This window comes from Lissotriton vulgaris, unplaced genomic scaffold (genome assembly GCF_964263255.1).
Source record: "Lissotriton vulgaris unplaced genomic scaffold, aLisVul1.2 SCAFFOLD_388, whole genome shotgun sequence".
NCBI classification, from domain to species: Eukaryota; Metazoa; Chordata; class Amphibia; order Caudata; family Salamandridae; genus Lissotriton; species Lissotriton vulgaris.
Window position 1 is genome coordinate 1,073,862 of NW_028250124.1, and position 22,490 is coordinate 1,096,351.

A 22,490-nucleotide genomic window follows, 5' to 3' on the forward strand; every position below is an offset into this window, starting at 1 on the left:
AATATGCCACTTAGTTCGCCTAGAGTTTTTTACGACCATGAGAGCTCCTTCATCTAGAAGTATAACTGTACATATAGGCCTCGAACCCTGTGAGGTACCTGCGTTTGTGGCCGGTGGTGCATGCCATCGTCTTGCTGGTTACTTTATGGTGGACTCCTAAACTGCCCTGGTGACTCAAACCCCAGGCGGCTGAAACAAAGGGCCAAGACCAATCTGCCCTGGTGACTCGAACCCTAGCACGGCAAAAACAAGGGGCCGAGACCAACCTGCCCTGGTGGCTCCAACCTAGCACGGCCGAAACAAGGGGCCAAGACTAACCTGCCCTGGTTACTCGAACCCCAGGCGGCTGAAACAAGAAGCCAAGACTAAACTGCCCTGGTGACTCAAACCCCAGGCGGCTGAAACAGGGAGCCAAGACCAACCTGCCCTGGTGACTCGAACCCCAGGCGGCTGAAACAAGGGGCCAAGACCAACCTGCCCTGGTGACTCGACCCCTAGCACGGCTGAAACAAGGGGTCAAGACTAACCTACCCTGGTGACTCCAACCCAGCACGACTGAAACAAGGGGCCAAGACTAACCTGCCCTGGTGACTCGAACCAGAGAAGGCAGAAACAAGGGGCCAAGACTAACCTGCCCTGGTTACTTGAACCCCAGGCAGCTGAAACAAGGGGCCAAGACTAACCTGCCCTGGTTACTCAAACCCAAGACGACAGAATCAATGGGCCAAGACTAACCTGCCCTGGTGACTCGAGCCCCAGGTGGCTGAAACACGGGGCCAAGACTAACCTGCCCTGGTTACTCGAACCCGAGACGACAGAAACAAGGGGCCAAGACTAACCTGTCCTGGTTACTCGAACCCAAGACAGCAGTAACAAGGGGCCAAGACTAACCTGCCCTGGTTACTCCAACCCGAGACGGCAGAAACAAGGGGCCAAGACTAACCTGCCCTGATGACTTGAACCCCAGGCGGCTGAAACAAGGGGACAAGATTAACCTGTCTTGGTGACTCGAACCCTAGCACGGCTGAAACAAGGGGCCAAGACTAACCTGTCCTGGTGACTCAAACCCTAGCACGGCTGAAACAAGAGGCCAAGACTAACCTGTCCTGGTGACTCAAACCCTAGCACGACTGAAAGAAGGGGCCAAGACTAACCTGTCCTGGTGACTCGGCTGGTGGTAGGGTTGGCGAAGCCCTATATCTTATGAGGCCGGTGACCCTCACTGGGAACCTGTTGAAGTCCCCCTGCGCTGTAATTCTTGTTTGGCACCTCTGGGACTGGGGAAGGACCTTTGGGAAGAGACCGCGGTACCACAGTGGGTTTGCCCCCTCAGTCCTCTCAGCCTCCAGGTTGCCCAAGCCTCAGAGGTTGGGTGAGGCAGGCCCACTGCCGATCCACCACTCAGAGAAGCAGGTACGGGGCTCTGTGATGGACATGCGGGGTGGGTACCTGTAGGAAGGATCTGACTGCATGGTTACCCCCTCTGTTTTCCTGGTCTTTTGCTGGTTTTTAACTAGTCTGACTGGGATCCTGCTAATCGGGACCCCAGTCTTTCTGCTTTCTCTCTATATTGGCTTTGATATGTACTAGGTACACTCCAGATTAGATACTGAGGTACCCTTGTCAGTCCCTAGTATATGGTACACGTGTACCCAGGGCATAGGTACCCCAGAGGGTTCCTATGGGCTGAAGCATGTATTATGCCACCCAGGAGAGGCCATACAAAATGACACTACAGAACTGCTACTGCAGCCTGTGTAAGTTGGTGCTTGCACCACTTAAAAAAGATATAGGTTCACTTTATCTAAATGTCACTACACTTAAAACGTATAAGTCACCCCTATAGCAGGTCTTAACAATCCTGAAGGGAGTGTGTTGGGTTTTACGTAAGAGGGTGCCCCTGAATGAGCAGGGCCCCTCTGCAGCCTACGGAGCCCACTCTCCCGGGTTTTCTGTGACTCAGCCAGACATCTAGGTATAGGTGCATTATAACCTCACAGTAAATGCTATCTCGAAAACTGCTGCATAGAAACATATCGTGTTTGATATCAAACACCTTGGAAACATTCATTCTACACCGGTAACCGGTGTGGGAAGTATGAGTCCACCCTTCTGAAGCAAGCTTTGTGGGTCACTGGTCTATCCGGTGCCAGCCTTCTCGACCCGGTCCGGACAAAATGGATGCTGTCGACCAGAGACACATTTCTGTCCTCCTGCTCCTGAGCCAACTTGAGCAGGGGAAGGCAGCACAATAGGTATCCTGTCACATGGAGGTGTGACCACCTCCCAGACTGGATTTAGTGTATTGGGGCTGGGTGGGGGCACTTCCAAAGTGCCTGAAAGTCTGAATGAGGGGCACACTTGGTGTCCCTGTGCCTAGTCCAGTTCACACCAGTTCTGGGAACCATTGGCTCCTGCTCTGTCCAACGCCCTCCCGTGGTACAAATGGTTTTAACTGGCTGTAAGACATTAAATTCGACATGGATAAGATTCTGCATGAAGAAACCACTGACCTTCGACCGTCTGGACACTCTGGACTTCACTGGACTTCAACTGGGCCCGACTTCATCTCCCTCTCCATCCAAAGCTGTGTCTGTGCCCGTGCACCCTACAGGCTCCGTGCAGGACCTGTGGAGCATAAAAGATTACTGAAGTATCTCCCTTGGAGTGAAGGAGTCACTCCCCTGCATTTATTTATTTATTTATTTTTGAAATTTTTATTGCGCAAACAATTACCCTGGGGTGTCTCGCCGCATGTGTGAACTAGCAGGACCGCAATAATAGAGTTCACTGGTCAAACAGCCATGTCTTTACGAGCCTCCGGAAGCTCATCAGGTTGGGGGCATTTTTGATATTTAGTGGAAGAAGGTTCCAAAGTTTTGGTGCAGCCACTAAAAAGCGACGATCTCCCCAAGTTGCCGTTCTAGTGCGAGGTACAGGTAGAAGGCAAGTGTTAGCAGATCTCAACAGTCTTTTGGGGTGTACAGCTGGAGTGCCTCAGTCAAGAATTTAGGTCCTGTGCCATGCACTGCCTTGTAGGCAATGCAGAGGGCCTTGAACTTAATACGGCTCTCTACTCTGAGCCAATGAAGCTGGCGAATAGCAAGGGTAGTAGGCTGGCGGCGAGGGATGTTTAAAAGAATTCTGGCAGCCACGTTCTGTACAGACTGTAACTTTGACAGCACAGATTTCTGGGTGTTGAGGAAGAGGGCATTTCCATAATCCATTTTGGAAAATACCAGAGTGGTAACTAGGGTCTTCCCAGCAGAGGTGGGGAGATAAGGCAGCAATTTCTTTATTTTCTTTAGAGTGAAGAAAGCAGAGGAAACAACCTTGTTGACATGAAGGTTGAAAGTCAGTTTGCTGTCAAAGATGACTCCCAAGTTCCTCGCTTTTAGCACTGGGACGGGTGGAGAGCCCAGTTGGTTGGGCCACCAGATGGAGGACTATTCTGGGGCGAGGTTGCCAAAGGTCATAACCTCGGTTTTATCCGAGTTAAGCCTTAGGCAATTGGAGGACATCCACATACTGACAGCAAGCATGGCCTCCTGAAAATTGGCTGCCACTGCTGTGCCGTTCTTGTGGATCGCCAGCACCAGTTGGGTATCGTCTGCGTAGGAAGTTAATCGCACCCCATAGGCCTTTATTACCCTCGCTAAGTCTGCTACGTAGATGTTAAATAACGTGGGACTTAGCGAGGAGCCTTGTGGTACTCCACATGGTAGTGCATAGACGGGAGAGTAGAAATTACCCAACTTGACTGTCTGGGTACGGTCGGCCAGGAAGGATGAAATGAGGTCTCTAGCCAAACCGTCTATCCCCAGAGCTGTGACACGGTCGACCAAAATAGCATGGTCGACCGTGTCAAATGCTGCGGACAGATCCAGAAGAATTAGGATGGCCGCTCCTCCCTGATCCATGATGGTTCTAATTTCATCAGAGGCTTTTATTAGAGCGGTCTCCGTCCCGTGTCCCTTCCTAAAGCCAAACTGCGTTTCGTCTAAGAGTTGGTGCGTATCGACGAACTCTGAGAGCTGTATATTCATCAGAGCTTCGCAGATTTTGGCCGGGAAGGGGAGACAGGCAATGGGTCTATAGCTGACCGGGGCGGAGGGGTCCACGGAGGGCTTCTTCAGAAGAGGCTTGATCACTGCCTTCTTCCACGGGGCTGGATAACAGCCGGTTTGAAAGGCAGTGTTGCAGATTTCCATAAGTGGGTGAGAAATCACCTCACTTAAATTAGCCATCACTGAGGGGGGGCATGGGTCCAAAGGGGATCCAGACTTGGTGATGGAAATGAGTCTGCTAATTTGGTCTTCTGAGGTGTCAGCAAATGAAGAGAGAGGGTCATGGTTAATATGGGGAGTTTCCTTACTGCTGGCAGTGGATCTGGCCCCTGCATCTCCACCAAAGGATGCATAGATATCCGCCACTTTGGTAGTAAAGAAAGTGGACAGTGCGTTACAGAACAGTTGGGAGGGTTCTACTCCGGAACCCGACGGAGGTGTAGATAGGGAATTGACCACTAAAAACAGTTCTCTGGCCGAATTCCTAGCATTGTCTATTTGGGTCGAGAAGAAAGTCGTTTTCCGAGTGGTGATGGCCTTTTTATATATAGTTAAGGCATCTTTGTAGGATTGCTTAGCTATGGGGCAATAGGATTTCCTCCAGCGTCTTTCTAAATTCCGACAATGTTGTCGGTGAAGTCTAAGCTCTTCTGTGTACCATGCCGCCGATGGCGACCTTCTGTTAGGTTGGATGGACTTTTCTGGGGCGACCTGATCAGCAGCGTTCCTAATCCAGTCTTGGAAGTCAGAAGCTGAGGGGACAGGGTTGGACCCTATAGTAGGGGAGGATAATGTCAGGATATTTGCCATCTGAGGGATGTCAGCATTCTTCCAGGCACAAATTGCTGCCCTGCTAGGTGGTCTGGAAGCGGGGAGGTTAACTGGGCGAGTGTCAATACCGAATATGATGGCCCTATGATCAGTCCAGGTAAGGGGTAAAGTGTCTAATATCTTGATGAGAGAGTTATTGGTAAACACACCGTCTAGTGTGTGTCCCGCCTGGTGGGTAGTTCCCTTTACCAATTGCTGAAGTCCTAGAGTAAGGAAATCAGCAGTAAGTTGGGAGGTGTCGTGATTTCCCTGTTCTTCCAAAGGGAAGTTGAAATCTCCCAGTATCGTGTAGTCAGTGGAGCCTATGGTATAGTCATTTAGCTCAGAGAGGGACCCAAGAAAGGAGTTCCGAGGTCCGGGAGGTCGGTAAAGCAAAATGCCTTTAAAAGTTTGTTTGCAATTAATATTAATTGCAAAGGTAGCAGCTTCACAGTTGGTGGATGAAATGGGATCAGTATGGTACTGATTCTTGAAAATTATAGCGAGTCCTCCCCCTCTTCCTATTTGTCTGTCATGTCTCACAACGCTATAACCATCCGGGGTGGCCTGACAAAAGTCAGGTCCCGAGCCCGCATCTCCCCAAGTTTCGGTGGCAAAGAGAAGGTCAAGATCGTGAGTAATGATAAACTCACTGATATCTAGACTATGACATGGGAGAGAGCGTGTGTTAATTAGCGCCGCTCGACATCCCTGGAATGGGGTGATGGTCAAACTGGAAGGGGCGTCAGGAACTAGTGAATTGGATAAAAGTGGCGATGCATCTGCAGGCACTGTAATGCATCTGACCGGTTTGCTGCTCCTGAGGACTCCGAAGACTCCAGCAACACAGGAGGTGGGATCCAACGTTATTTGAGGCTGAGCTGCCCTCTCACTAAGTTTGAGGCCAGTATTCCTCGTGGGTACTGCATAACCCGAACCCCTCTGCACCGCGTACCTTTGCAAGTGCATATGCTTGTTGGCTTTTCCCAACTTCGTGCATTGGCTGTCGATAGCCCCAACCTCTGCGCACATTTTCTACGAAGGACTCCGGCCTCATCGCACTCTGTGCCCTGCAAGCTGTTGTTCTGTGAAACTGCCTGAAGTCCCCTTGCGACTCCTGTGGCTCGGACCTGTGGGTCCTTGTGAGGGTCAACTTTCCTTTTCTTGGGCTTTCCTGGTTGCTCCAGGTTTGCCCTGACTCCCCTGCAATTGGTGAGTGCCTCTGTACTTGCTGGGTTGAACCCTGACCTTACTCGACCTTCTTCGTGGGTTGCCGCTGCCAAGGCTTGTTAGTGCTCCCGCCAGACACCGACCCCTCAGCACTCGATATCCTTCGTGGGATAGCTCGTACCCAGCTCCTGGTCGTCATCAACACCTCCTGGTCCTCGTGGCTGAACAGTCAAGGTCTCCATCTTCTCACCTGAAGCCATCAACATCGGTGGACATTCGTCTACCGAGCCCCTGGTCCCTCCCAGTGACCCAGACTCTGTCCCCTCTGCTTTCAGGTTCCTTTCATCAAGAATCCATGCTTGGGTTCCAACGGACACTTCTTTCCTTCCATGCAGTGACTGTAGATTGAAGACTCTCATTGAGATCGACAGCGGTTTCCGATGCCACTTCAGGCCTATGCACCCCTCTTGCCTGGGATAGGTAACTCGGGTACTTTGGTATCCACGGGTGGGGTGGCTCTCCTACCTCCTAACTTCCACGGGGTTTCTTCCTATTCCTTTGGGAAGGGTCCTTAAACTGTAAAAGTGCAACTCCGACTCTCCCATTGAATTGTAAGGCGTACGTGGCCGTGTACTCACACTGCACCCGTTCTCCGTGGGGTCCCTACTTACTCACCTTGGGTGGTTCCTTGTGGTTCCAGCAATTCTACACTTTCTAGATGTGGTCTTGACTCAAGTCATGGTTCTTATAACACTATTTTAGTATATGGCTTGGTCCCCCTCTGGGCCCACTGTGTATTATTGCTACTGACAACTGTTTCCTTGCTGAAGTATTGTGTGCTATGTGTTGCACCCTCATGTAGCTTGACACAAGTTCCCGCTGCTCGCTGTAGCTTAACACCAGTTCCGCTGCATGATGGAGCTTGACACCAGTCCCGCTGCGCGCTGTAGCTTGACACCAGTTGCCATGCCCCGTACAGTCACTTCTTAAAGTTCCTTACAAGCGCCAGGACATCTCTGCCCATGGTCATCACTGTTGACCCCAGAACAGTGTCTATGAGCCGGAACCACAAGGTGGCCTTGTTTTTTAGGAATGTGGAGAAATGCCCCCACCCCATGCCACAGCGATCAAGGTTCATGTTTTCAAGGGTCCACGTGAGTTCGCAGACATATTTTGCTGTGCATGGATTCACTGATGTAAATACTAAAATTTGGAAGCATAAAGCATTGTTTTTTCTTTTTTAACAGCATATGCAAGTCCTGAGCAGGATGCTATCTTCAGTGGACACCAGTACTGGAGTGGTGAGGCGGGCATGGATGAAAGTGAAACCAATGGCACCAGCTCAGGTCAGCAAACATTAAAGGGAAGTCTCTGTAGAGTGTACAGCAAAAATGGCAATGCAAATCATCACATGTTTTGAAAAAGCTGCAGGAATGTTATTTAAGAAAAAAAGTACCTAGGACTCGAGTGGGAGAATCTGGTTAAATCCCATCCCTCATTCAACCATTGATTGCACAGGGGTCTGATTTATGAGTTTGTCGGTAAAAGCTTACACTCAAACTCTTCCACCAATACATTTCAGCGGGTCAAACCTGCTAACATGTACTGGATGAAAAACGCCAGGTGGAGACCAGGTTGTCTGAATGTGGTGCTGTAAGAAGCCGGTTATTACTCAGTCAAACGGGTAACCTGGTAATCGGCATTAGTTATTACATCGATAAGTATAGATCTCGGGATTTCGTGATTTATCAAGAGCTATAACTATCACCCAAGTCCCGAGGCACTGGTCGCCAGGCCTATGTCGTGTGAACTTGCGATGATGTGTTACTCTCTGTGAAGCTTTAGGAGTTTATACATGATCTTGTCTTTTCCAGTCACAAGGACCCTGAGCTAACAGTTTTGTGTCCCCCCACATTCAGCATGGCCCGGTAGATTGTCATCCAGGCTCCAGGCCAGGCTCACTATGGACTTGCGCATTCCGTAAATCTGGCCACCAGAACCTCCATAAACCTTGATTAGTCAGTCTGAGGAGCTGGGGAATAGTTTGGGGCTCAGCACAGGACAGGCTCAAGCTCCTGAGTCACCTTCCTGGTGAAAGCCTCAACCTTCATCTGCTGGCCCTGAGCTTGGTGGCTTTGTTATTGTATTGGTATTTGTTAAGCGCATGTATCACCGAAAGGTCTCATAGCGCTAGCTTATACTCAGAAACCCAAAGAACAGGGGGGGAGGAGGGGGCCGTCTAAGGGGGATGGGCTCAGAATAGCCAGGTTTTGAGGGATCTGCGGAATTTCTTATGATCGATTTCCATGCGGAGGTGTAGAGGCCGGGTGTTCCATGTCACAGGGGCAATCCTAGAAAAAGATCTGCCGCCGTTCCTAACTGTGCGGATCTTGGCTACCGTTAGAAGTTGCTTACTAGTGGAGCGAAGAGTTTTTGCTGGTTGATGTTTTATCAGTTTTTTTGCAAGATATTGGGGGCCTTTACTGTTAAGGGTTTTATGCACCAGTTGATCCGCTTTCTGATAGGAAGCCAGTGAAAGGTTTTCCTGCTAGGGGCCGAGGGTGAACGGGGTGGGAGGTTGAGCACCAGCTTAGCCGCCGTGTTCTGCAGGACCTGGAGCTTTGTTCGATGTTCTTCATTTATGGATGCTAGTAAGGCGTTACCGTAGTCCAAGCGGCCTATGATTAGTCCCTGTACTAGAGGCATGCGCGCGGATAGAGGGGCCCATTCAAAGATTTTTCTGAGGCTGTGCATTAGTCCATAGCATGTGCGAGCCACATGGTTGCGTGATCAGAGATAGAGAGTTTGTTGTCTATTATCTTAACCTCTTCGAGACTCATTACGAGCTCAGCTCATCATGAGGCACAGTGGAGCTGCGCTCATGTCGAGCTTAGCTCGTTATAACATCCGTGGAACACCCATACGGGGCTAATTCCCCTCCTGTGCGGGCATTCCATTAAGTCGGCAGAGTCATGACGAGCACCGCGCGCGGCCTCCCTCCTCCCGCGCCGCAGGGGAATTAGCCCCGCAGCGTAGGGGTTAAAGTGTGTAAGATTGGTGGCCCATTCGGTCTGATGTACAGGCAGAGTTGCTCTGGTTACAAGGAAGCAATGCAGGCACATATGGGACCCCCACCCTTCAGGGGCTCCCCAATTAGTCTACAGCCTATGGATAATGGTGGGATGTGAGAGTTGTGGGGACCCATTGTTTTGTGTTACGCCACTGTGTGGGAAAGGTAACATGGAAATCAGCGGTCTCCGCCTGGATTCTGAAGTGTTGGTCTAGGGTGATGGGAACACATCTTACCTCTTGTGGCCTGAGGGTTACCGTTAGACCTCACATGGGATCCGTCTTCCTCATACTTGACCCTCTGCAAACCTACTGAAGGCACCAGTAACACTTCATCAATTCACTACCAGCTCTGGAGCTGTGAACCTCCTCTCACTTCACAGAAAAGCAATAATAAACTTAACTTTTAGTTCAGTGAAGGCAGCACTTGATGAGTTTTATTTAAATAAATCTAGTACTTCGGCATAAAATCCTTATAGGAACCACGTCTTACAATTGTTTTTAGGTCTCGCGCCTGCGATGCATATGGCGAAGCCATATGCCATCGCGCAGGCTCGATACTACTGTTGCTGGGTCTGCTTCCCAGGAGACAGGAGATGTCACGCGCACGCTCTGGAAAGCGATCGGCGCCGGCCGCGCGCGCGCGTTTCCCAATCTCCTGTCTCTCTGGGAAGCACACAAGCAAGCCCAGCAAGCCCCGCCAAGGTAACTTTGAAATAATCTTTATTTCTTGATAATTATTGCCTCTGGACTTTTTTGTTTAATATTACGGGCATGTGGGTTGTGTGATGCTGCATAAACAGATGCGTTTGGAGTTTATTTACCGATCCGCTATGGAGGGGCTTTTCTTTAATCTGTTGGTGGCTGTTTTTTTTTTTAATTTATATTGCGTCTTCATGTACACATGATGTTTGACTTTTTTGAGCAATTCGTTACGTTGGGCTTTTGTATAATTTGATACTAGCTGTTATTTTATTTATATTGCGTCTCCCGATGCTGTGTTTGCCTGCCCCGCCAGCTCTCCAAGGTTGCTATTTGTTTCTTTCCCATCTGCGTACATCACTTGCGGGATACAGGTAAATCTGCATTCTAGAGTTGCCTTTATTGTTTTGAGGCCGGGCGCAGGGGCTGCTCCGATGTTATCAAGGCTGCTATCCCACTGCTAAGGCGGTGCTGCACTCACTGCCTTGTTTATATTTGTTTTAGTTCCGTGATGCTCCGATCTTTGCCCCTTCCGAGTGGAGCTTCCGAGTGGAGCTTCCGAGTGGAGCTTCAGAGTGGAGCTTCAGAGTGGAGCTTCCGAGTGGAACTTCAGAGTGCAGAGTGGAGCTTCAGAGTGGAGCTTCAGAGTGGAGCTTCCGAGTGGAGCTTCCGAGTGGAGCTTCCGAGTGGAGCTTCACAGTGGACCTTCAGAGTGGAGCTTCCGAGTGGAGCTTCAGAGTTCAAAGTGGAGCTTCAGAGTGGAGCTTCAGAGTGGAGCTTCAGAGTGGAGCTTCAGAGTGCAGAGTGGAGCTTCAGAATGGAGCTTCAGAATGGAGCTTCAGAGTGGAGCTTCAGAGTGGAGCTTCAGAGTGGAGCTTCAGAGTGGAGCTTCAGAGTGCAGAGTGGAGCTTCAGAGTGGAGCTTCAGAGTGCAGAGTAGAGCTTCAGAGTAGAGCTTCAGAGTGGAGCTTCAGAGTGGAGCTTCAGAGTGGAGCTTCAGAGTGCAGAGTGGAGCTTCCGAGTGGAGCTTCCGAGTGGAGCTTCTGAGTGGAGCTTCCGAGTGGAGCTTCCGAGTGGAGCTTCAGAGTGGAGCTTCCGAGTGGAGCTTCAGAGTGCAGATTCAGAGTGGAGCTTCAGAGTGGAGCTTCAGAGTGGAGCTTCAGAGTGGAGCTTCAGAGTGCAGAGTGGAGCTTCAGAGTGCAGAGTGGAGCTTCAGAGTGGAGCTTCAGAGTGGAGCTTCAGAGTGGAGCTTCAGAGTGGAGCTTCAGAGTAGAGCTTCAGAGTGGAGCTTCAGAGTGCAGAGTGGAGCTTCAGAGTGGAGCTTCAGAGTGGAGCTTCAGAGTGGAGCTTCAGAGTGGAGCTTCAGAGTGGAGCTTCAGAGTGCAGAGTGGAGCTTCAGAGTGGAGCTTCAGAGTGGAGCTTCAGAGTGGAGCTTCAGAGTGCAGAGTGGAGCTTCAGAGTGGAGCTTCAGAGTGCAGAGTGGAGCTTCAGAGTGGAGCTTCAGAGTGGAGCTTCAGAGTGCAGAGTGGAGCTTCAGAGTGCAGAGTGGAGCTTCCGAGTGGAGCTTCCGAGTGGAGCTTCAGAGTGGAGCTTCAGAGTGCAGATTCAGAGTGGAGCTTCAGAGTGGAGCTTCAGAGTGCAGATTCAGAGTGCAGATTCAGAGTGGAGCTTCAGAGTGCAGAGTGGAGCTTCAGAGTGGAGCTTCAGAGTGGAGCTTCAGAGTGGAGCTTCAGAGTGGAGCTTCAGAGTGCAGAGTGGAGCTTCAGAGTGGAGCTTCAGAGTGGAGCTTCAGAGTGCAGAGTGGAGCTTCAGAGTGGAGCTTCAGAGTGGAGCTTCAGAGTGGAGCTTCAGAGTGGAGCTTCAGAGTGCAGAGTGGAGCTTCAGAGTGGAGCTTCAGAGTGGAGCTTCAGAGTGGAGCTTCAGAGTGCAGAGTGGAGCTTCAGAGTGGAGCTTCAGAGTGGAGCTTCAGAGTGCAGAGTAGAGCTTCAGAGTGGAGCTTCAGAGTGCAGAGTGGAGCTTCAGAGTGGAGCTTCAGAGTGGAGCTTCAGAGTGGAGCTTCAGAGTGGAGATTCAGAGTGGAGCTTCAGAGTGCAGAGTGGAGCTTCAGAGTGGAGCTTCAGAGTGGAGCTTCAGAGTGGAGCTTCAGAGTGCAGCTTCAGAGTGGAGCTTCAGAGTGGAGCTTCAGAGTGGAGCTTCAGAGTGCAGCTTCAGAGTGGAGCTTCAGAGTGCAGCTTCAGAGTGGAGCTTCAGAGTGCAGCTTCAGAGTGGAGCTTCAGAGTGCAGCTTCAGAGTGGAGCTTCAGAGTGGAGCTTCAGAGTGCAGCTTCAGAGTGCAGCTTCAGAGTGCGGAGTGGAGCTTCAGAGTGCAGAGTGGAGCTTCAGAGTGGAGCTTCAGAGTGCAGAGTGGAGCTTCAGAGTGGAGCTTCAGAGTGCAGAGTGGAGCTTCAGAGTGCAGATTCAGAGTGCAGATTCAGAGTGGAGCTTCAGAGTGCAGAGTGGAGCTTCAGAGTGGAGCTTCAGAGTGCAGAGTGGAGCTTCAGAGTGGAGCTTCAGAGTGGAGCTTCAGAGTGGAGCTTCAGAGTGGAGCTTCAGAGCGGAGCTTCAGAGCGGAGCTTCAGAGTGGAGCTTCAGAGTGCAGAGTGGAGCTTCAGAGTGGAGCTTCAGAGTGCAGAGTGGAGCTTCAGAGTGGAGCTTCAGAGTGCAGAGTGGAGCTTCAGAGTGGAGCTTCAGAGTGCAGAGTGGAGCTTCAGAGTGCAGATTCAGAGTGCAGATTCAGAGTGGAGCTTCAGAGTGCAGAGTGGAGCTTCAGAGTGGAGCTTCAGAGTGCAGAGTGGAGCTTCGGAGTGGAGCTTCAGAGTGCAGAGTGGAGCTTCAGAGTGGAGCTTCAGAGTGGAGCTTCAGAGCGGAGCTTCAGAGTGGAGCTTCAGAGTGGAGCTTCAGAGCGGAGCTTCAGAGTGGAGCTTCAGAGTGCAGAGTGGAGCTTCAGAGTGGAGCTTCAGAGTGGAGCTTCAGAGTGGAGCTTCAGAGTGCAGAGTGGAGCTTCAGAGTGGAGCTTCAGAGTGCAGAGTGGAGCTTCAGAGTGGAGCTTCCGAGTGGAGCTTCCGAGTGGAGCTTCAGAGTGGAGCTTCAGAGTGCAGATTCAGAGTGGAGCTTCAGAGTGGAGCTTCAGAGTGCAGATTCAGAGTGCAGATTCAGAGTGGAGCTTCAGAGTGCAGAGTGGAGCTTCAGAGTGGAGCTTCAGAGTGGAGCTTCAGAGTGGAGCTTCAGAGTGGAGCTTCAGAGTGCAGAGTGGAGCTTCAGAGTGGAGCTTCAGAGTGGAGCTTCAGAGTGCAGAGTGGAGCTTCAGAGTGGAGCTTCAGAGTGGAGCTTCAGAGTGGAGCTTCAGAGTGCAGAGTGGAGCTTCAGAGTGGAGCTTCAGAGTGGAGCTTCAGAGTGGAGCTTCAGAGTGGAGCTTCAGAGTGGAGCTTCAGAGTGGAGCTTCAGAGTGGAGCTTCAGAGTGCAGAGTGGAGCTTCAGAGTGGAGCTTCAGAGTGGAGCTTCAGAGTGCAGAGTAGAGCTTCAGAGTGGAGCTTCAGAGTGCAGAGTGGAGCTTCAGAGTGGAGCTTCAGAGTGGAGCTTCAGAGTGGAGCTTCAGAGTGGAGCTTCAGAGTGCAGAGTGGAGCTTCAGAGTGGAGCTTCAGAGTGGAGCTTCAGAGTGGAGCTTCAGAGTGGAGCTTCAGAGTGGAGCTTCAGAGTGCAGAGTGGAGCTTCAGAGTGGAGCTTCAGAGTGGAGCTTCAGAGTGGAGCTTCAGAGTGCAGATTCAGAGTGGAGCTTCAGAGTGGAGCTTCAGAGTGGAGCTTCAGAGTGGAGCTTCAGAGTGCAGAGTGGAGCTTCAGAGTGCAGAGTGGAGCTTCAGAGTGGAGCTTCAGAGTGGAGCTTCAGAGTGGAGCTTCAGAGTGGAGCTTCAGAGTAGAGCTTCAGAGTGGAGCTTCAGAGTGCAGAGTGGAGCTTCAGAGTGGAGCTTCAGAGTGGAGCTTCAGAGTGGAGCTTCAGAGTGGAGCTTCAGAGTGGAGCTTCAGAGTGCAGAGTGGAGCTTCAGAGTGGAGCTTCAGAGTGGAGCTTCAGAGTGGAGCTTCAGAGTGCAGAGTGGAGCTTCAGAGTGGAGCTTCAGAGTGCAGAGTGGAGCTTCAGAGTGGAGCTTCAGAGTGGAGCTTCAGAGTGCAGAGTGGAGCTTCAGAGTGCAGAGTGGAGCTTCCGAGTGGAGCTTCCGAGTGGAGCTTCAGAGTGGAGCTTCAGAGTGCAGATTCAGAGTGGAGCTTCAGAGTGGAGCTTCAGAGTGCAGATTCAGAGTGCAGATTCAGAGTGGAGCTTCAGAGTGCAGAGTGGAGCTTCAGAGTGGAGCTTCAGAGTGGAGCTTCAGAGTGGAGCTTCAGAGTGGAGCTTCAGAGTGCAGAGTGGAGCTTCAGAGTGGAGCTTCAGAGTGGAGCTTCAGAGTGCAGAGTGGAGCTTCAGAGTGGAGCTTCAGAGTGGAGCTTCAGAGTGGAGCTTCAGAGTGGAGCTTCAGAGTGCAGAGTGGAGCTTCAGAGTGGAGCTTCAGAGTGGAGCTTCAGAGTGGAGCTTCAGAGTGCAGAGTGGAGCTTCAGAGTGGAGCTTCAGAGTGGAGCTTCAGAGTGCAGAGTAGAGCTTCAGAGTGGAGCTTCAGAGTGCAGAGTGGAGCTTCAGAGTGGAGCTTCAGAGTGGAGCTTCAGAGTGGAGCTTCAGAGTGGAGATTCAGAGTGGAGCTTCAGAGTGCAGAGTGGAGCTTCAGAGTGGAGCTTCAGAGTGGAGCTTCAGAGTGGAGCTTCAGAGTGCAGCTTCAGAGTGGAGCTTCAGAGTGGAGCTTCAGAGTGGAGCTTCAGAGTGCAGCTTCAGAGTGGAGCTTCAGAGTGCAGCTTCAGAGTGGAGCTTCAGAGTGCAGCTTCAGAGTGGAGCTTCAGAGTGCAGCTTCAGAGTGGAGCTTCAGAGTGGAGCTTCAGAGTGCAGCTTCAGAGTGCAGCTTCAGAGTGCGGAGTGGAGCTTCAGAGTGCAGAGTGGAGCTTCAGAGTGGAGCTTCAGAGTGCAGAGTGGAGCTTCAGAGTGGAGCTTCAGAGTGCAGAGTGGAGCTTCAGAGTGCAGATTCAGAGTGCAGATTCAGAGTGGATCTTCAGAGTGCAGAGTGGAGCTTCAGAGTGGAGCTTCAGAGTGCAGAGTGGAGCTTCAGAGTGGAGCTTCAGAGTGGAGCTTCAGAGTGGAGCTTCAGAGTGGAGCTTCAGAGCGGAGCTTCAGAGCGGAGCTTCAGAGTGGAGCTTCAGAGTGCAGAGTGGAGCTTCAGAGTGGAGCTTCAGAGTGCAGAGTGGAGCTTCAGAGTGGAGCTTCAGAGTGCAGAGTGGAGCTTCAGAGTGCAGATTCAGAGTGCAGATTCAGAGTGGAGCTTCAGAGTGCAGAGTGGAGCTTCAGAGTGGAGCTTCAGAGTGCAGAGTGGAGCTTCGGAGTGGAGCTTCAGAGTGCAGAGTGGAGCTTCAGAGTGGAGCTTCAGAGTGGAGCTTCAGAGCGGAGCTTCAGAGTGGAGCTTCAGAGTGGAGCTTCAGAGCGGAGCTTCAGAGTGGAGCTTCAGAGTGCAGAGTGGAGCTTCAGAGTGGAGCTTCAGAGTGGAGCTTCAGAGTGGAGCTTCAGAGTGCAGAGTGGAGCTTCAGAGTGGAGCTTCAGAGTGCAGAGTGGAGCTTCAGAGTGGAGCTTCCGAGTGGAGCTTCCGAGTGGAGCTTCAGAGTGGAGCTTCAGAGTGCAGATTCAGAGTGGAGCTTCAGAGTGGAGCTTCAGAGTGCAGATTCAGAGTGCAGATTCAGAGTGGAGCTTCAGAGTGCAGAGTGGAGCTTCAGAGTGGAGCTTCAGAGTGGAGCTTCAGAGTGGAGCTTCAGAGTGGAGCTTCAGAGTGCAGAGTGGAGCTTCAGAGTGGAGCTTCAGAGTGGAGCTTCAGAGTGCAGAGTGGAGCTTCAGAGTGGAGCTTCAGAGTGGAGCTTCAGAGTGGAGCTTCAGAGTGGAGCTTCAGAGTGCAGAGTGGAGCTTCAGAGTGGAGCTTCAGAGTGGAGCTTCAGAGTGGAGCTTCAGAGTGGAGCTTCAGAGTGGAGCTTCAGAGTGGAGCTTCAGAGTGGAGCTTCAGAGTGCAGAGTGGAGCTTCAGAGTGGAGCTTCAGAGTGGAGCTTCAGAGTGCAGAGTAGAGCTTCAGAGTGGAGCTTCAGAGTGCAGAGTGGAGCTTCAGAGTGGAGCTTCAGAGTGGAGCTTCAGAGTGGAGCTTCAGAGTGGAGCTTCAGAGTGCAGAGTGGAGCTTCAGAGTGGAGCTTCAGAGTGGAGCTTCAGAGTGGAGCTTCAGAGTGGAGCTTCAGAGTGGAGCTTCAGAGTGCAGAGTGGAGCTTCAGAGTGGAGCTTCAGAGTGGAGCTTCAGAGTGGAGCTTCAGAGTGCAGCTTCAGAGTGGAGCTTCAGAGTGCAGCTTCAGAGTGGAGCTTCAGAGTGGAGCTTCAGAGTGCAGCTTCAGAGTGCAGCTTCAGAGTGCGGAGTGGAGCTTCAGAGTGCAGAGTGGAGCTTCAGAGTGGAGCTTCAGAGTGCAGAGTGGAGCTTCAGAGTGGAGCTTCAGAGTGCAGAGTGGAGCTTCAGAGTGCAGATTCAGAGTGCAGATTCAGAGTGGAGCTTCAGAGTGCAGAGTGGAGCTTCAGAGTGGAGCTTCAGAGTGCAGAGTGGAGCTTCAGAGTGGAGCTTCAGAGTGGAGCTTCAGAGTGGAGCTTCAGAGTGGAGCTTCAGAGTGGAGCTTCAGAGCGGAGCTTCAGAGCGGAGCTTCAGAGCGGAGCTTCAGAGTGGAGCTTCAGAGTGCAGAGTGGAGCTTCAGAGTGGAGCTTCAGAGTGCAGAGTGGAGCTTCAGAGTGGAGCTTCAGAGTGCAGAGTGGAGCTTCAGAGTGGAGCTTCAGAGTGCAGAGTGGAGCTTCAGAGTGCAGATTCAGAGTGCAGATTCAGAGTGGAGCTTCAGAGTGCAGAGTGGAGCTTCAGAGTGGAGCTTCAGAGTGCAGAGTGGAGCTTCGGAGTGGAGCTTCAGAGTGCAGAGTGGAGCTTCAGAGTGGAGCTTCAGAGTGGAGCTTCAGAGCGGAGCTTCAGAGTGGAGCTTCAGAGTGGAGCTTCAGAGCGGAGCTTCAGAGTGGAGCTTCAGAGTGCAGAGTGGAGCTTCAGAGTGGAGCTTCAGAGTGGAGCTTCAGAGTGGAGCTTCAGAGTGGAGCTTCAGAGTGCAGAGTGGAGCTTCAGAGTGGAGCTTCAGAGTGCAGAGTGGAGCTTCAGAGTGGAGCTTCAGAGTGGAGCTTCAGAGTGGAGCTTCAGAGCGGAGCTTCAGAGTGGAGCTTCAGAGCGGAGCTTCAGAGCGGAGCTTCAGAGTGGAGCTTCAGAGTGCAGAGTGGAGCTTCAGAGTGGAGCTTCAGAGTGGAGCTTCAGAGTGGAGCTTCAGATCGGAGCTTCAGAGTGGAGCTTCAGAGTGGAGCTTCAGAGTGCAGAGTGGAGCTTCAGAGTGGAGCTTCAGAGTGCAGAGTGGAGCTTCAGAGTGGAGCTTCAGAGTGGAGCTTCAGAGTGCAGATTCAGAGTGCAGATTCAGAGTGCAGATTCAGAGTGCAGATTCAGAGTGCAGATTCAGAGTTTCAGAGTGGAGCTTCAGAGTGGAGCTTCAGAGTGCAGATTCAGAGTGCAGATTCAGAGTGCAGATTCAGAGTGCAGATTCAGAGTGCAGATTCAGAGCTTCAGAGTGGAGCTTCAGAGTGCAGAGTGGAGCTTCAGAGTGGAGCTTCAGAGTGCAGATTCAGAGTGCAGATTCAGAGTGCAGATTCAGAGTGCAGATTCAGAGTGCAGATTCAGAGTTTCAGAGTGGAGCTTCGGAGTGGAGCTTCAGAGTGGAGCTTCAGAGTGGAGCTTCAGAGTGGAGAGTGGAGATTCAGAGTGGAGATTCAGAGTGGAGAGTGGAGCTTCAGAGTGGAGATTCAGAGTGGAGAGTGGAGCTTCAGAGTTGAGATTCAGAGTGCAGAGTGGAGCTTCAGAGTGCAGAGTGGAGATTCAGAGTGCAGAGTGGAGATTCAGAGTGGAGCTTCAGAGTGCAGAGTGGAGATTCAGAGTGGAGCTTCAGAGTGCAGAGTGGAGATTCAGAGTGCAGAGTGGAGATTCAGAGTGCAGATTCAGAGTGCAGAGTGCAGATTCAGAGTGCAGAGTGCAGATTCAGAGTGGAGCTTCAGAGTTCAGATTCAGAGTGGAGCTTCAGAGTGCAGAGTGGAGCTTCAGAGTGCAGATTCAGAGTGGAGCTTCAGAGTTCAGATTCAGAGTGGAGCTTCAGAGTGCAGAGTGGAGCTTCAGAGTGGAGCTTCAGAGTGGAGCTTCAGAGTGGAGCTTCAGAGTGCAGCTTCAGAGTGCAGCTTCAGAGTGGAGCTTCAGAGTGGAGCTTCAGAGTGGAGCTTCAGAGTGGAGCTTCAGAGTGGAGCTTCAGAGTGCAGAGTGGAGCTTCAGAGTGCAGAGTGGAGCTTCAGAGTGCAGAGTGGAGCTTCAGAGTGCAGAGTGGAGCTTCAGAGTGCAGATTCAGAGTGGAGCTTCAGAGTTCAGATTCAGAGTGGAGCTTCAGAGTGCAGCTTCAGAGTGCAGCTTCAGAGTGGAGCTTCAGAGTGGAGCTTCAGAGTGGAGCTTCAGAGTGGAGCTTCAGAGTGGAGCGTCAGAGTGCAGAGTGGAGCTTCAGAGTGCAGAGTGGAGCTTCAGAGTGCAGAGTGGAGCTTCAGAGTGCAGAGTGGAGCTTCAGAGTGCAGAGTGGAGCTTCAGAATGCAGAGTGGAGCTTCAGAATGCAGAGTGGAGCTTCAGAGTGTCAAGAGCAATGCCAATAGCTCTAACTTTAACAAAGGCAAAACCATTGCATTGTAAATGCTTGTTATTTTACCGAATCACATGCTCATGCTGCTGCCTGGTTTGTCTACATGCACACAGGCAGAATCACTCGGTACAAATTGGCTCCTGTTCACTCGTCAGTACGGTCTTGCGCCGCCCCACCTTCCCCCTGCCAAATACATTCATTCCAAATACTGCTTATTTTCATATCAGACTGACTTCTCACATCTGGGATAGCAGGGGCACCTTCCACAGTGATTAGTGCTTCACAAAAAATAATTCTCGGCTAGCGCTCAGAAGCCTTGAAGCTTTGATTGAATGACACTGCAGTTTGATGCCCCGCTCGTTTTTTGATGCTATGCGTTCCAGACACTGATTTTATTAAGACTCACTTGGAGCTCTAAACTGTCACTTGATCTTTCTTTGGGTCATTTCGTTTGCCCGGAAGGACTAACATATCTGTGAAACTCTCTTCTTTTATAGTTTGAGAATCGTCTTCGTTTAGCAGGATAACATTATACATTTGAAAATACAAATATCCGGGAAGAGCAGAGAGCAAATCTCCGCGATGTTGGGCATTCTCCTATCATAAAGGAAGCGTGTTGGTGGGACCTGTGGCATCTAACGCATCATTTAACCCTATATGCGTGGGCACCTACCACAATAATGTATAGGATGAGTTTGTTCCGTTCCCGTTTTTAATTTGATGTAAAACTCAAATCACTGCACACTCTCTACTACACACTCTCTACTACACACTCTCTACTACAGTCACTACTCTCTACTACACACTCCCTACTACAGTCACTACTCTCTACTACACATTCTGCTACACACTCTCTACTACAGTCACTACTCTCTGCTACGCACTCTACACTCTACTACACACTCTCTACTACACACTCTACTACACACTCTCTACTACAGTCACTACTCTCTGCTACGCACTCTACTCTCTACTACACACTCTACTACACACTCTCTACTACACACTCTACTACACACTCTACTACACACTCTCTACTACAGTCGCTACTCTCTACTACACACTGTACTACACACTCTACTACAGTCACTACTCTCTACTACACACTACTACCCACTCTCTACTACAGTCACTACTCTCTACTACACACTCACTACACACTCACTACTACAGCCACTACTCTCTTCGACACACTCTATACTAGACACTCTCTACTACACACTATCTACTACAGTCACTACTCTCTACTACACACTGTACTACACACTCTACTACAGTCACTACTCTCTACTACACACTACTACACACTCTCTACTACAGTCACTACTCTCTACTACACACTCTACTACACACTCACTACACACTCACTACTACAGCCACTACTCTCTTCGACACACTCTATACTAGACACTCTCTACTACACACTATCTACTACAGTCACTACTTACTACACTCTCTACTACACACTCTACTACACACTCTACTACACACTCTACTACACACTCTACTACACACTCTACATTACACACTCTACATTACACACTCTACATTACACACTCTACATTACACACTCTCTACTACACACTCTACACTACACACTCTACTACACTCTACTACACACTCTGCTACACACACGCTCTACTACACACTCTACTACACACCCTCTACTACTCTCTACTACTCTACTACACATTCTCTACTACTCTACTACACACTCACTACTTTCTACTACACTCTACTACAGACTCTCCACTCTCTACTCCACACTCTCTACTCCACACTCTCTACTTCAATCTCTCTACCTCAATCTCTCTAATTCAATCTCTCTACCTCAATCTCTCTACTTCAATCTCTCTACTTCAATCTCTCTACTTCACATTCTGTATTACACACTCACTACTACACACTCACTACTCTCTACTACACACTCTCTACTACACACTCTACTACACTCCCTACTACACATTCTCCTACACACTCTACTACACACTCTACTACACACTCACCACTCTACTACACACTCACCACTCTACTACACACTCACTAGTCTCTACTGCTCACTCTCTACTACACACTCTCTACTACACACTCTCTACTACACACTCTCTACTACACACTCTCTACTACACACTCACTACTCTCTACTACACACTCACTACTCTCTACTACACACTCACTACTCTCTACTACACACTCTACTACTCACTTACTACTCTCTACTCACTCTCTACTACTCACTACTACTCTCTCTACTACTCACTACTACTCTCTCTACTACTCTCTCTACTACTCACTCTCTACTACTCACTCTCTACTGCTCATGACAATGCCATTTATTTATCTGTTTCCAAAACCAACACATAAATAAAACATTTGTCATTTACAATGCCAAAAGCGCTAACTTTTGCAAAGGCGAGACCGTTGCATTGTAAATGCTTGTTATAATACATTATTGATTATGCTGATGACACCATGTTAAAAAAAGGCACTCTGGCCAACACGTTTCGGCATGCTGAGCCTATTTTGCTATCAATAATCACATGTTAAATCAATATTAGTCCTACTCACCATTTTCGATAACATTTGCAACCTACAATATATGCGGCAAAAACCACCACCATAGCATTTCACATTGTAATGTAACCATTCCTGAACTCATAAACGTTTTAGTAAAATGAAGGCAATTACAATTCTGAACTACGGACAGTGTGAAACAGCATCAATAAAGGAACAATTTGATCTGTGAGAGACTCTCATACAATATTTCCAACAGTGTAGCAGTTTTTCATTTTTAATGTTCCAAAAATAACGTTTCTTTACATATATAGAGCAGAAGGGATACAGGGTAAACTCATCTCACACATTAAAGCACCCCACAATTATATGTTTCCAAAATAAGTGGCTTTTTGCATATTATGGTAACACCAATTTACATATCCCCCCAATGCACCAGGAAATCTATAAAATGAGCAGAACACATGTACATGTAAAAAGGCAAAACCATCTATGTAGATGTACTTTGAACCTGACGTGGCGTGAGGCAGGCTGTGAGCCATCAGCGAATCCAGTATGAGGGGATACAACAGTTATCTAACTGAGAGGACTTGATGAACTTTGAAACTATCATTAACACCTTGACTGCTAAGGCAATTCCCGCTGGGTGCTGAGCTTATATGAATACCATTGTTTCATGACGAACTCAGCTCGTGATAAGCACACGACCAGTGTATTGCATGACGAGCTGAGCTCGTCATGAGCAGCGAAGGGGTTAACAATTTACCAAAGATTGAACAAGTATATCCAAATATGGGAGCAGATTTATAAGCCCCTAGCACCACTTTTGCCTCACTTTTACCATGGGAAAAGTGACGCAATAGTGGCGCAAGGGGCTTGTAAATCTGCCCCATGGTTTATATAAGGAAAGTATATGAAGGATATGCGTAGAAGATATAGATACGAGTGAAATGGACACCACCGGGTAAAATGATAAAGAGATATTGAGCAAAGGAAATGACAAGGGAGATCACATGTAGAAAGGGGCCCTAACGATGCATCTTTGGGCACTGCTGATCCTGTGAGAATGTGTACGATGTCAGACACCCCCCTTGCAATCTTAATCTTTAGTCAGTCAGGCGATTTGACACAGTCACTTCAAACCATCAACCGTACTGGCCTTTCCTACAAAGGTGCCGCTCCCCCCTGCTCCAGCCTTTCCCACTTGTCTCCTGGTGGTTTTATTAGTTCCTAACCAATTAGGGAGAGTTCAGTTCCTGCCTCCCTTCTTGTTAGATGTAAGGTAAAT

The 22,490-nt window shown here is 50.0% G+C and overlaps 1 protein-coding gene across 1 annotated transcript in view; it reads left to right on the plus strand.

Annotated features, from left to right (window-relative positions):
• LOC147663363 (uncharacterized) overlaps positions 1-22,490 on the plus strand; it is a 187,949-nt gene that overhangs the window by 128,245 nt on the left and 37,214 nt on the right. The window contains exon 12 of the mRNA XM_086950499.1: positions 7,295-7,393. Within this exon, the coding sequence (XP_086806625.1) occupies positions 7,295-7,393 (99 nt within the window). The remainder of the gene's footprint in view (positions 1-7,294; positions 7,394-22,490) is intronic.